Raw genomic sequence first — 14502 nt, 5'->3', positions numbered from 1 at the left:
TACAGATACAACATGAAATAGAAAACAATTTTCCCTTGTGATGAGAACTCCTAGGATTTGCTCTCTTTTTTTTTTTTTTTTTTTTGCGGTACGCGGGCCTCTCACTGCTGTGGCCTCTCCCGTTGCGGAGCACAGGCTCCGGACGCGCAGGCTCAGCGGCCATGGCTCACGGGCCTAGCTGCTCCACGGCATGTGGGATCTTCCCGGACCGGGGCACGAACCCGCGTCCCCCGCATCGGCAGGCCGACTCTCAACCACTGTGCCACCAGGGAAGCCCAGGATTTGCTCTCTTAACACCTGTCATATATATCATACAGCAGTGTTCATTGTATTTATCATGTTGTACATGACATCCCTAGTACTTATTTATTTTATAACTGGAAGTCTTTACCTTTTACCTGCCTTCCTCCAATTCACCCTTCCCCCTTCCCCGGCCTCTGGTAGCCAGAAATCTGAGCTCTTTTTCTATGTGTGTGTTTGTTTTTGAAGTATCCCACTTTATAAGACCTCTTCCCTCTTCCTAAAGGTGCACCGTCTGAGATATAATAACCTCTGGGGTGCCAGCAGATAACCAGCTTAAAATAAAACACTGGAACCAGCACTAGACTCCTTTAATCAAGGCCCTACCGCCTATGGGAGATTTCTCTTTTCCTGTCTTATACAATGTTCCTGCTTAGGGCCTAGAGGGGTGTTAAAATGGGATACGTTGGCCCTTGTTGTGATGTTCCCAAGAAGACAGAGTGTACAGGGAGGTGTTAGGTATGATGACAGTTTTTAATGACCATACTTCATACATTCTATAACCACTGTCAAAGAATATGTCACTCCTAAGACAAAGTCGCATGAGAGTAAAGCAAGAGAATTGGTAAGAATTGCTGAAGGCAAAAGCATCCTATTTCATCCAGGTAACAAACTCATAACCCTGCTCTCTGCCCCATCTATCCATCCATCCATCGCATGATTAAAATTAAGAAGTCAGAGCAGATGTGCACCACAAGAAATGCTGAAGGAAGTTCTTTTTCGGGTTGAAAGGAAATGATACCAGACAGAAACTTAGATCTTCAGCAAGGAATGAAAAGCACCAGAAATGGTACCTATCTAGGTAACTATAAGAGGCTATTTCCAATATACACATATTTCCCAATACACATGGTTGTTTAAACCAAAAAAACCTTATCTTGTAGGGTTTAAAATGAATATAAATATAGTATAGATGACATCTATAGTGTAAAAGGACCATAAAAGACATGGGTGGGAGGAGAGGTAGTAGATCTGTACAGTTTGTAAAGTTTCTGTATTTCACCTGAAGTTGTACAATATTAGCTCTAAGAAGGCTGTGAAAATCTAAGGATGTATATACCACAGTCCTTACAGTAACCATTAAAACAAAAAAAAACAAAAGATGCAATGAGGTATAGTTTAGAAGGTAATGGATAAATAGATTTCTAATATTTCAAATAAGCCCAATAGACGAGAGGAGGGAAAACAAAAAATAGAACAGAAAATACGTGAAAGAAATGGCAGATTTAGGGAATTCTCTGGTGGTCCAGTGGTTAGGACTTCACACTTTCACTGCTGAGGGAGTGGGTTCAATCCCTGGTCAGGGAACAAAGATTCTGCAAGCCATGTGGGTAAAATTTTTTTTAAATGGCAGATTTAAATAAAACCATTTCAATAATGACTTGAAAGGTTAATGCACCAAATATGCCCATTAAAAGGCAGAAATTCTCAGGATTGACAAAAAAGCAAGGGCCAGCTATACATATACAAGAGTTTTACTTAAAGATAAAGACACAGGTATGTTGAAAGTAAACCTAATACCTTATGGTGACTTTCATTCAATACAAGCATATTGAATGCCGGTCCCTTTTCACACACTTAAAAACCAAAAGAATCATGTGTAGTGTTTTCTCTAACAAAATATACTTGTTAAATGTTTAGAGATCCTATTCTTTCTTTTTCTATTGAATATAGTTCCCTGTGCTATACAGTAGGACCCTGTTGTTTATCTATTTTATATATAGTACTGCGTATCTGTTAATCCCAAGCTCCTAATTTATCCCTCCCCCCACCCCTTTACACTTTGGTAACCATACATTTGTTTTCTATGACTGTGAATCTTTCGTTTTTGTTAGTAAGTTCATTTGTATCCGTTTTTTAGATTCCACATATAAGTGATATTACATGGTATTTGTCTTTCTCTTTCTGACTTTATGATAATCTCTAGGTCCATCCATGTTGCTGCAAATGGCATTATTTCATTCTTTTTTTTTTTTTTTTTTTTTTTTTTGCGGTACGTGGTCCTCTCACTGTTGTGGTCTCTCCCGTTGTGGAGCACAGGCTACGGACGCGCAGGCTCAGCAGCCATGGCTCACGGGCCCAGCTGCTCTGTGGCATGTGGGATCTTCCCAGACCGGGGCACGAATCCATGTCCCCTGCATCGGCAGGCGGACTCTCAACCACTGCGCCACCAGGGAAGCCCTATTTCATTCTTTTTTATGGTTGAGTAATATTTCATTGTATACATATACCATGTCTTTATCTATTCATCTGTTGATGGACATTGAGGTTGCTTCCACGTCTTGGCTATTATAAATAGTGCTGCTATGAACACTGGGGTGCCTGAATCTTTTCAAATTATAGTTTTTGTGTTTTCTGTATATATGTCCAGGAGTGTCCAGGAGTGCAACTGCTGGATCACATGGTAGCTCTATTTTTAGTTTTTTAAGGAACCTCCATACTGTTCTCCATAGTTGCACCAATTTACATTCCCACCAACAATGTAGGAGGGTTCCCTTTTATCCACACCCTCTCCAGCATTTATTGTTTGTAAACTTTTTGATGATGGCCATTCTGACTGGTGTGAGGTGATACCTCATTGTAGTTTTTTTTTTTTTTTTTTTTTTTGCGGTACGCGGGCCTCTCACTGTCGTGGCCTCTCCCGTTGTGGAGCACAGGCTCCGGATGCGCAGGCTCAGTGGCCATGGCTCATGGGCCTAGCTGCTCCGTGGCATGTGGGATATTCCCGGACCGGGGCACGAACCCGTGTCCCCTGCATCGGCAGGCGGACTCTCAACCACTATGCCACCAGTTTTGATTTGCATTTCTCTACTAATTAGCGATGTTGAACATCTTTTCGTGTACCTACTGGCCATCTGTATGTCTTCTTTGGAGAACTGTCTATTTAGGTCTTCTACACATTTTTTGATAGGGTTGTTTTTTTTTGGTATTGAGCTGCATGAGCTAGTGGTATAATCCCATCCTGTATAATACATTCTATTAGATTGGTAGTAATTCAAAAAAGAAAATGTCATCTCTCACGTAACAAGAATTCTAAAACATTTCTAATATACCATGAGCATAAATGTCTATTGAACAAACATTTCAATGGGTGAATGGGCACATGTACTAAGGAAAAATGAAATACTTACCACTTGAAGCCTCTGTGAGTTCTGAAAGTAGAGGATACTCTCCAACTAAACATCCAGACTGTAGATTTAAACCAGATTCAGAAGATTTCTTGGAGAAAAATAAGAGTAAAGAAGTATTAAATTTTATTACTTATAGGATTACTGATATTTTTATAAAGATTTGAGTAAGCATTATAGATTATCTGGAAATCTGATATTAAATCAATCCATCGCCTTCATTATCTAGTTAATTCTTAAGGAAGTATATAGGAATCCTATATTAGGAACCTCCAAACATCCTACCCAACAATTTTCAGTTCTCTAGGAAACGTTTATAGGACACATTTTTGCTGTCTTATTGTTTGAAGTCTAGAAAACTATGTTAACTGCTTTCTTTTTTTCCTCTCTCTCTCTCTTTTTTTTTTTTTTTTAAGGTTAGTCAAGTGAAGCAGTGGGAGTGAAGAAGGAACAAAGAAATCTGTAACTGGCTGTGATCAATTAATTGTAAACACCACTGCATTCGGACCAGCCAACGCTTTCTTTAAAGAGGAAATTCTCAAAATAAAGAAAAATATAATGACTAATCAAACAACAGAAGGTATCAATAGCTAGAAAAGGAAAACCATCAATGGCCAGGATAGAAAAAGACACTCATATTAATGTAAAAACCACTTGTAAATCATGATGTATGGCCAAAAATTAATGGAGGTTCTGATAAGAAAAATTATTGTCAGATGATGATTCCATATCTACTAGAATAGAGCAGAGGGAGTGGAGATTATAAGCGACTCTGAGATATACATGAAACCCACGGGGACCCTGATGGTCAACCCTAATGACCATCAAGCATTTATTAAGCCAGTCCAGATAAGGTCAACAGGACATGTACTGGATCTACATGACAGAGAAGGTGCAGGAAAAAAGCTTCCACTCTACCGGTATTAGGTGTCTTCTCTCACTAAAAAAACAGAAACCTGCTGTATCAAACCAGAACTAAGGGTCGTGCGAGAACTAGATCCCCATTTACATTTGTGTGAAGGTCAAGGGTCCTCAACAGTATGATTATTATTATTATTATATACATTTTTTTGGCCGCTCCGTGCAGCACGTGGGATCTTAGTTCCCCAACTAGGGATCAAACAATAGCGCCCTGCAATGGAAGCGAGGAGTCTTAACCACTGGACCGCCAGGGAGGTCACTTAACAGTATTATTTAGTTCACGTTGGTTATCATCTTTTGATGATGTTGACAGCCTCTAGGTAGTTATAAGGAACAAAAATCCCTACAGCTACTTGAACGCAGTGGGGAGAGCAAGGGAGAAATTGCTAAAGGGCACCATGCTTTCCAGCCGGTATTAAACCAGTGAGGGGCAGCAAGGCAGAAATGCCAGACCTCCAGACCTGAGGGGTAGAGCCCAAGTATCATCCTCGCCTCATTTACCAGTTCTGTGTAAATTAGGTGCTCATATGTCTGTCTCCCCCAGCAGACAAAAAGCTGTTCAAGGGCAGGACTGTGACTTTCTCACCATTGGACCATTGGTATCTACAACAATACCTCAAATAATAGAAGACCAGAGGGCTTCATCTTTTCATAAAGTCTTTTTCATATCAAAAGCAGCATGTTAATCAAAACTGTCTCTAATAACCAATAAGCCAGCCAACCACAAAAAAAATTTAGCAAGGAGGAAATTTCTCTCTCTCTCTCACACACACACACACACACACACACACACACACACAAATTTAAAACCCAGCTAAAATACCACAATACAATATACATAAGTACTATAATTGCAAAAGGGCCTTGACAGTCAGTCCTAAAAGTGACTAGCCAGAAATCCAAAGCTTCATTTTCCTATGTTTCCAGTAAGTGAATTACCTCAGAGAGATTTGCAGAAGTTTCAACAGCACACTGTCTATCTGTATTGGGAAAAGCAGCAACATTGTGTATCTGGAGACCACAGGCATCAGTTAGGTTTCCATCAGAGCTGCTCGGAGAGGATATTCTCTGTCGCTTGGATGACAAGTTTGCAGGGAACTCACACTGTTGACATTCACCAAGACTTTCCTTTTTGGCTAGGTACACAAAACAAAATAAAAACAAAACAGCACAGGCCTTCAATATTTTATTTTACAGCATCATTTGAAAATTGTGTACATCCTAAGTTTAGTAAAATTTAATGCTTGAGCCTAAATACTTTATCAATGAAAACTCCAGTAGTACATTTTTTATTCCAAAAGGGAAATCTAACTGAAAAGTAAAAGACCATGACTGCTAAAAAGATAAAAATTTAATTATTAGAATTGACTTTTTTCAGACTTTAAAATGTACAAAGATACGCCAAGATACATTTGCAATTTTGATATAGTATCTCATTCTATTTTTAAGTTTAGAATGAAACCTTTTCTTTTGAACATTTTAAAGGATGTGGTTATGTTCTAATATTCGTTCTGCTTTGACCGTGTATGATTTTATGAAAAATACAGCCATAGTTCTTCCTAGGTACAAAAAGGGAATTTAATTGTCTACAGAACTTTAGTAATGATGTAAATAAAATATTTAAAAGCTCAGATAAAAACTGAAAAATAGGTAAGTTACAAATTACAAATACAAATGAGTACGTCGGAGCAGGTCATGTACTGCAGAGGTAGATGAACTGGATTTGTCTTGAGTAACAATGCCCTGCACCCAAGGAGGTGTTGAAATGTACTTGAAGATAGTTCAAGAAAGCACACAAAACCATTTGGAACCTTAGGGTTATGGTGGTTACAGCAAGACCAAGATTTTGTCTAGTTCTGGTGTTTGAAATGCTTTGCAATTGGAAAATCAAAAGTGACAAAAAAATTACCAAATAAATTACAATCTAAAAGTTATGGTAAAGAATATGGCAGGCTATTAAGATGTCAGGCTGAACATATCTGTTTATACTATCAGAGTTGGGAGTCTGGTATTCATTTAAATGCTTGCCAAACTTAATAATAATCCTCTAAAAAACCAAGGTTTGTGCACTCAAATCTACCATGTGCCCTATTCTAAAGATGAAATGAGCCCACTGGCTTCGACATTATAACACTTAGCACTTAATTGTGGCCACGTGGATATGTAAGACGTAGGCTCAGGAGTGCTTGATATTATATTTTTTCAAGAGAAACCAGAAATCCAGATTTTTGTGTGAAATGTCCCAAATTTTAAATGGTAGGCCCTATTGAAAAATACAGCTCTACTCAGAAAAGACTGTAGAACTAAATCTTTATACTGAGCATGGTCTGAATAAATACTAAAGCCCTTCTTTCTACTCACTTGAGCCTGTGATCTTGAACTCTCCTTCCATCTCTGAGAGTTCAGGACAGTCAGTCATTTTCGCGTTTTCCTTTATGGAGTGAAAAGCTGACTGGAAGGCAGATATTTGTTCTCTTAAAGAATGAACATTTCGATACAAAACAGGGCTGCCCTGTTAAGATACAGAAGCACAGAGGACATTATAAATCAAACCAAAGATAGGCTTTTCGAAGAGCAGAGGTAATAAGTTAATAGAGCAGAGCCTCTCATCCCGTGAACGACACACTCTTAGTCTGAATATTCGGTGTATAGCCATCGTCTTCGTTTCTCTTCTCTCCTCCTTAATCTGAGCAAAGAGCAATAGCTACATGGGAAGTATAAATGTGGAGCTATAGGCTGGCCAGTACTGATACTGACAAGCCCATGGACCAGACAGGAGAAATCTGGAGGAGATAGAAAGCACTTTAAAAAGGCACCCAGACAAAACACATCCCAATTATTTGAGGGCTTGACAATCTTTAAAAGGATTCTTTCTGGGGGTGGGGGGAGGGGTGGTTAAGGACGCTCTTTTATAACTGAGAGTCCATAACCTGAGATAGCCTCAGCGAATCAAATGTGAAAGGGAAAGAGGTTCCACACAAAATGTTTGAGAGGCCAGTTTAAGAGACTATATGGATGTTGAGCTGTACGAGTTGTTTACATATGTTGGATATTAATCCCTTAAAAAATGGGCAGAAGAACTGAACAGACATTTTTCCAAAGAAGAAATGCAGATGGCCAGTAGGCACATGAAAAGATGCTCAACGTCGCTAATCATCAGGGAAATGCAAATCAAAACCATAATGAGGTATCACCTCACAACTGTCAGGATGCTATCACCAAAAGACTACAAATAGGGACTTCCCTGGTGGTCCAGTGGTTAAGACCCTGGACTTCCAACACAGGGGGTGCAGGTTCAATCCCTGATCTGGGAACTAAGATCCTGCATGCCCTGTGGCGTGTCCAAAAAAAAAAAAAAAAAAAAAGATCACAGGGCTTCCCTGGTGGCGCAGTGGTTGAGAGTCCATGCAGGGGACTCGGGTTCGTGCCCCGGTCTGGGAAGATCCCACATGCCGTGGAGCAGCTGGGCCCGTGAGCCATGGCCGCTGAGCCTGCGCGTCTGGAGCCTGTGCTCCGCAGCGGGAGAGGCCGCAACAGTGAGAGGCCCGCGTACCGCAAAAAAAAAGAAAAAAGAAACAAAGAAGACCACAAATAACAAACATGGGCGAGAATGTGGAGAAAAGGGAACCCTCGTACACTGTTGATGGGAATGTGAATTGATGCAGCTGCTGTGGAGAACAGTATGGAGGTTTCTCAAAAAACTAAAAATAGAACTACCATATGACCCAGCAATTCTACTCCTGGATATACACCTGAAAAAAACAAAAACACTAATTCGAAAAGACACATGCACCCCCAATGTTCATAGCAGCACTATTTATAATTGCCAAGATATGGAAGCAACCTAAATGCCCATCAATAGATAAAGATGTGGTATATGTATACAATGGAATACTACTTAGCCATAAAAAAGAATGACATTTTGCCATTTGCAGCAACAAAGATGAACTTGGAGGGCATTATGCTAAGTGAAGTAAGTCAGACAGAGAAAGACAAATACTGTATAATATCACTTATATGTGGAATCTAAAAAACACAATAAACTAGTGAATGTCTAACACAGAAGAAACAGACTCACAGATATAGAGAACAAACTAGCTGTTACAGGGCTGGGGTGGGGCAATATAGGGGTGGGGGAATAGGAGGTACAAACTATTGGATGTAAGACACGTTACAAGGATGTATTGAACAAAACAGGGAATATAGCCAATATTTTGTAATAACTAAATGGAGTGTAACCTTTAAAAATTGTATACAAAATAAAAATTAAAATCAGTGGTAAGAATTTTATGTCTGTACAGTTAGCAAAGAGTTTACCCAATAAGAACAACAAAAGAAAAAAAGAGAGAGAGAGAGACAGACTATACGGAGATCACAAGAAAGCATCAAATCCTGGAGACAGGGCTGAGGAAGAAGGGATAGGAAGAACTTGTCTATTTGGAAATTTTACCAAAGTTTTCCAAAAATATCCTTAGAAAATGATCTGCATGGCACCTTTGTCACATGTAGGTATCAGCATAACTAGTTCCATCCAACCTAGTCTCTATTCATTTCCATCCAGACACACCCTCTCCCCAGGGGCCAGAACAATATACAGATGTTCTGAAGTAGCTTCGACACCCACCCACATATACCCTCTCCCCTCTGGCACCCTCCAGCTAAATCTTCCTGATGTCATGGGAGCTTACTTCCTTAGAGCTAAAAGCTAGCCATTCACTGAAACTACAAAGCCAAACAGTTTAAAAATGGTCTAAGCACAGGAGCTCTCTGGAAACTCTGCTAACAGGATTTCAACCAGAGTGGTCAAATTAAATTGGTATTAGCAGGGACAGAAGTGCCAGACAAGTGTAAGCAATATACAATTTAATAGTTCTGCTACCTGTAAAATAAATTACTGGTTAGGTTCTCTAGGGTTTTTTTTTCCCCCTTTATTATTTAGACTAACGTATTTCCACTGATTTGGAGCTTATACCAATTAAAAAAAATTACGCTAAGAGGCGAAAGTAAAGTAAAAAAATTACCTCCCTTTAGGATATCATGTGGAGAAAAATCAGTTAAAATCTTGAAGCCATGTTTGGTGGTGAATCTGCTCACACACTGGATTCTATTCCCAGTTAAATACCTTCATAAAGCAAACTCTGTTGCATAATAACACAACATTTAAAATTCAAATATCGTTGATGATATAAACCTTTATGACATAAACAGCACATAACATTTATAAAAAGCTGGTGGTCAACTCTTACCTAACTGAGATATAGAGAAAGAAAGGGTTTATCCCAAAGTCATACAATTTACGTTGAATGTACATTTTTTGTACTTATATTTGAACACGGGAGGGTTAGGTTTAATGTGCTAGGAGTTTGGAGCATTTTGAAATACTGCTTTAAACAAATTAAAGGTTCCCCAGTCAAAATTGTTTCTGGGCTTCCCTGGTGGTGCAGTCGTTGAGAATCTGCCTGCTAATGCAGGGGACACGGGTTTGAGCCCTGGTCTGGGAGGATCCCACATGCCGCGGAGCAACTAGGCCCGTGAGACACAACTACTGAGCCTACGCGTCTGGAGCCTGTGCTCCTCAACAAGAGAGGCCCGCGCACCGTGATGCAGAGTGGCCCCGGCTCGCTGCAACTACAGAAAAAGCCCTCGCACAGAAACAAAGACCCAACACAGCCAAAAATAAATAAATAAATAAATTTATTTTAAAAATTGTTGTTCCTCTGTTTCCTGACGCAGAAAGAGAACAATGTTCATATACAAAAAGTAAAGGAAGCAGTCAAAAACGTACTGCATTTTTGATGCTTTTATCTTAGGAATTATATCGGTCAGTCAACATTCTTTCCACGTACCAGAAACTATTCAAGGGGCTCAGGATACAGGGGGAAATTACATTCTAGAGTGAAACTCCGAAAACATATTAATATAGTTTCAGGTACAAGAGGTGCCACTGAGGAGGTAAAAAAGGAGTGTGGCAAAAAAAAAAAAAAGGGGGTGATCCCGCGTACTGCAAAAAAAGAGTGATTTAGTAATAACAGTGATGCTTTACTTGAGTCAGGACAGCGCTCTGTCAGGAGTAACATCTGAGTTGGAACTGAAACAGAAAGTGGTAGTTAAGGGAAGATACTGGGGGAGGAAGGCATTCTGCAAGAACAAGCCGGAACAAGAGCAAAGGCCCTGAGATGGAAGGAGGATGCAGCAGGAAGAAGGCCCGCGTGCCCAGAAAACAGCAGGAGATGGCGAGCTGAGAATAGGGATAGGCAGGGCTCAGATCGGGGAGGGCACTCAAGGCTTCAAGATGGGGTTTGAGTTTAATTCACGGCATAACAGGAAGCCACGGGAAGGTTTTAAGAGGCAGAGTGAATGATCTGATTCATTCTTTAAAAGTATCTCTTTGACTGCTCTGTGGGATGGTGGACGGACCAGGGAAGGAGGGAAATAAGACCAGTTATGAAGAAGCAGCTGGTGATTCAGGTAGAAATCACATTAGGGTTGTAGCAATGGAGCTGGGGGACATGAGGAATTACAGATAGGTTTCTGAAATGAAGCCAAAAGGTAATAATGGGTTGGATGTGGGAGATGAAAAGGAAAAAAAAAAGGAAGGAACCGAGGAAGATTGGTAGGTTGTTGGCCTGAGCGACTGGACGGCAGCGTTTACTGAGATGAGGAAGTGGACCGGAGGATCTCGTGGGGGATGGAAACCTGGAGTTTGGCTGTGGCCGTGTAACACTCGAAATGCTTACTGGAACATCCAAAGGCAGATGGTGAATAGGCAACTGGGTATCTAAGTGTGGAGCTCTACAGAACTCTGGGCCACTGTTAGACATTTGAGTCATCAGCCTATAGATGATGTTCAAAGCCATAGCAAAGGATTAGTTTACCTAAGGAAAGCAAAGAAAAGGGGGCAGAGGAGAGCCCTGGGGAGGTCAAGCATTTGTGAGGGGAAAACTGGAAGGCCTGGAATAAGCAAATGAAACACAGGAACGGATGACAGTGACACAGGAAGAAAATCAGGTCAGTGTGGTATCCCAGAAACAAAGAAAGCGCTTCAAGGAGGGAGTAGCTAAACTCAGTCAAAAGCTGAGGCAATGTTGCGTAGGATGCAAACTTAGACTTAATCTTTGTCTTGGCCAAGATGCGGGCCATTTGTGATCAATGGTGACAAGAGTCTTCTCAATGGAGTGGTAGAAACAAAAGTCCGATTGGAGTGGCTACAGCAGAGAGAATGGAGGGAAGGAAGTGGAGCAAGACAGGACAGATGGCTGTTCAAGGAGCTTTGCTGTGATGGACAGGCATAAGAATGGGATGCCATGGGGGTCTAGGAAGAGTTAAAGGGACAGAGTAAGAGAAATGCATAAGGAAAAACAGGTCAGAATAACATACATGGTCATAATGATGTAAACATTCGAATACTGATGTAACCAATCTATTGGGAAGTTATAGAGGATGGGAAGTGCATACATACATTTACGATAAAAGGTATGAGGAAGAAAGAGGGCTAACTTTCCACTGAACACAATGGGAAGTCAATAACTAATGCCATAACACTTAAAGATCAAGAAGTAGCAATTAGGCAAAAAAAAAAAAAAAAAGAAAGAAAGAAAAAAAGAAAAGAAAAGGCATGCAAACTGGAAAGGGAAAAGTAAAACTGTCACTATTTGCAGATACATATTATATATAGAAAACAACTACACCAAAAAACTGCTAGAATAAACAAATTCAGTAAAATTGCATAATACAAAATAAGCATACAAAAATGTTGTGTTTCTCCACCCAAATAAAGAATTATCAGAAAGAGAAATTAAGAGAACAATCCCATTTACAACTTCATCAAAAAGAATAAAACACTTAGGAATAAGTTTAACCAAGGAACTGAAAGACGTGCATCCTGAAAACTATAAGACACTGATGAAAGGAACTGAAAAAGACACAAATAAATGGAAAGATATTTTGTGCTCATGGACTGGAAGAAATAATATTGTTAAAATGTCCACACTACCCAAAGCAATCTACAGATCCACTGCAATCCCTGTCTAAATTCCAACAGTATTTATCACAGAAATGAAACAAACAATCCTAAAGCTTGTATGGAACCACAAAAGGCCCTGAATAGCCAAAGCAATTTTGAGAAAGAACAACAAAGCCGGAGGCATCATGCACCCTGATTTCAAACTATAATACTATAGTAATCAAAACTGAAAAAGATGCATAGGTCAATAGAAGAGAATAGGGAGCCCAGAAAAAAGCCAACCCATATATGCTCCATTAATTTACAACAAAGGAACCAAGAATCTACAGGCATAACTTGGAGATACTGTGGGTTAGGTTCCAGGTCACCACAATAAAGTGAATATTGCAGTAAAGCAAGTCACAAATGTTTCGGTTTCCCAGTGCATATACAAGTTATGTTCACACCATACTGTATTCTATTAAGTGCACAACGGCATTATGTCTAACAGCGTACATATCTTAATTAAAAAACCTTATTGCTACTAAAAAATGCTAACCATCATCTGAGCCTTCAGTGAGCAGCAATCTTTTTGCTGGTGGAGGGTCTTCCCTCAAAGACTGATCAGGGTGGTGGCCGCTCAAAGTTTGAGTGTCTGTGGCAATTTCCCAAAATAAGACAACAATGAAGTTTGCCACATAGATTGACTTTCTTTCACAAACGATTTCTCTGTAGCATGCAATGCTGTCTGACACCATTTTACCCACAGGAGAACTTCTTTCAGAATTAGAGCCAATCCTCTCAAACCCTGCAGCTGATTTATCAACTATGTTTATGTAATATTCTAAATCCTTTGTCATCATTTCAACAGTCTTCAAAGCATCTTTACCAGGAATAGATTTCATCTCAAGAAACTTTCTTTGCTCATCCATAAGAAGCAACTCCTCATCCATTTAAGTTTTATCATAAGATGGCAATAATTCAGTCACATCTTCAGGCTCCACTTCTAATTCTCTATTTCTACCACATCTGCAGTTACTTCCTTGAACCCCTCAAAGTCTTGGGTCCCACAAAGTCATCCATGAGGGTTGGAATCAACTTCTTCCAAACTCTTATTAATGTTGATATTTTGATCTCTGATCCCTTTCCATGAATCATGAATGTCCTTAATGGCATCTAGAACGATGAATCCTTTCCAGAATGTTTTCAATTTACTCTGCCCAGATCCAGAGGAACCACCATATATGGCAGCTATAGGCTTACAAAATGTATATCTTAAATAATAAGACTTGAAAATCAAAATTATTCCTTGATCCATGGGCTGCAGAATAGATGTGTTAGCACGCATGAAAACAACGTGAATCACATTGTACATCTCCATCAAAGCTCTTGGGTGACCAAGTGCACTGTCAATGAGCAGTAATATTTTGAAAGGAATCTTTTTACTGAGGAGTAGGTCTCAATAGAGGGCTTAAAATATTCCGTAAACCATACTGTAATCAGATATGCTATCATCCAGGCTTTGTTGTTCCATTTTTAGAGCACAGGCAGAACAGTTTTAAAAAAAACTCTTAAGGGCCCTAGGATTTTCAGAATGGTAAATAAACTTTGAATTCAGCTTCAAGTCACCAGCAGCAGCATTAGCCCTTAACAAGAGAGTCAGCCCATCCTTGAAGCTTTGAAGCCAGGCATTGAGTTCTACTCTTTAGTTATGGAAGCCCTAGATGGCATCTTTTCCCCATGTAAAGCTATTTCATCTATATTGAAAATCTGTTGTTTAGTGTAGCCACTTTCATTAATTATCTTAGCTAGACCTATCCCCTGGATAATTTGCTGCTTCACCTTGCTTTTATGTTATGGAGACAGCTTCTTTCCTTAAACCTCATGAGCCAACCTCTGCTAGTTTCAAACTGTTCTTCTGCAGCTTCCTCATCTCTCTCAGGTTTCATAGAACTGAAGAGAATTAGGGCCATACTCTTGATTAGGCCCTGGCTTAAGTGAATGTTATGGCTGGTTTGATCTTCTATCCAGACCACTAAAACTTTCTCCATATCTGCAATAAGACTGTTTTGCTCTCTCATCATTCGTATGTTCACTAGCGTAGAACTTTTAATTTCATTCGAGAGCTTTTCCTTTGCATTCACAACTTGGCTAACTGGCCAAGAGGCCTAGCTTTCAGCCTATCTCAGCTTTTGACATGCCTTCCCCATT

At 39.8% G+C, this 14502-nt stretch overlaps 1 protein-coding gene across 1 annotated transcript in view; it reads right to left on the bottom strand.

Annotated features, from left to right (window-relative positions):
- The window catches only part of CDCA2 (cell division cycle associated 2), a gene marked incomplete at both ends in the record, with an annotated part of 48406 nt that overhangs the window by 27114 nt on the left and 6790 nt on the right, over positions 1–14502 (bottom strand). Inside the window, 3 exons of the mRNA XM_082843566.1 lie at positions 3432–3519; positions 5289–5485; positions 6711–6861. Of these exons, the coding sequence (XP_082699692.1) occupies positions 3432–3519; positions 5289–5485; positions 6711–6861 (436 nt within the window). The remainder of the gene's footprint in view (positions 1–3431; positions 3520–5288; positions 5486–6710; positions 6862–14502) is intronic.

Source organism: Leucopleurus acutus (genome assembly GCF_964270905.1).
Source record: "Leucopleurus acutus genome assembly, chromosome: 7".
Classification (NCBI taxonomy): Eukaryota; Metazoa; Chordata; class Mammalia; order Artiodactyla; family Delphinidae; genus Leucopleurus; species Leucopleurus acutus.
The sequence above is the reverse complement of the archived record's forward strand: the minus strand, read 5'-3'. Positions and strand labels throughout refer to the sequence as shown.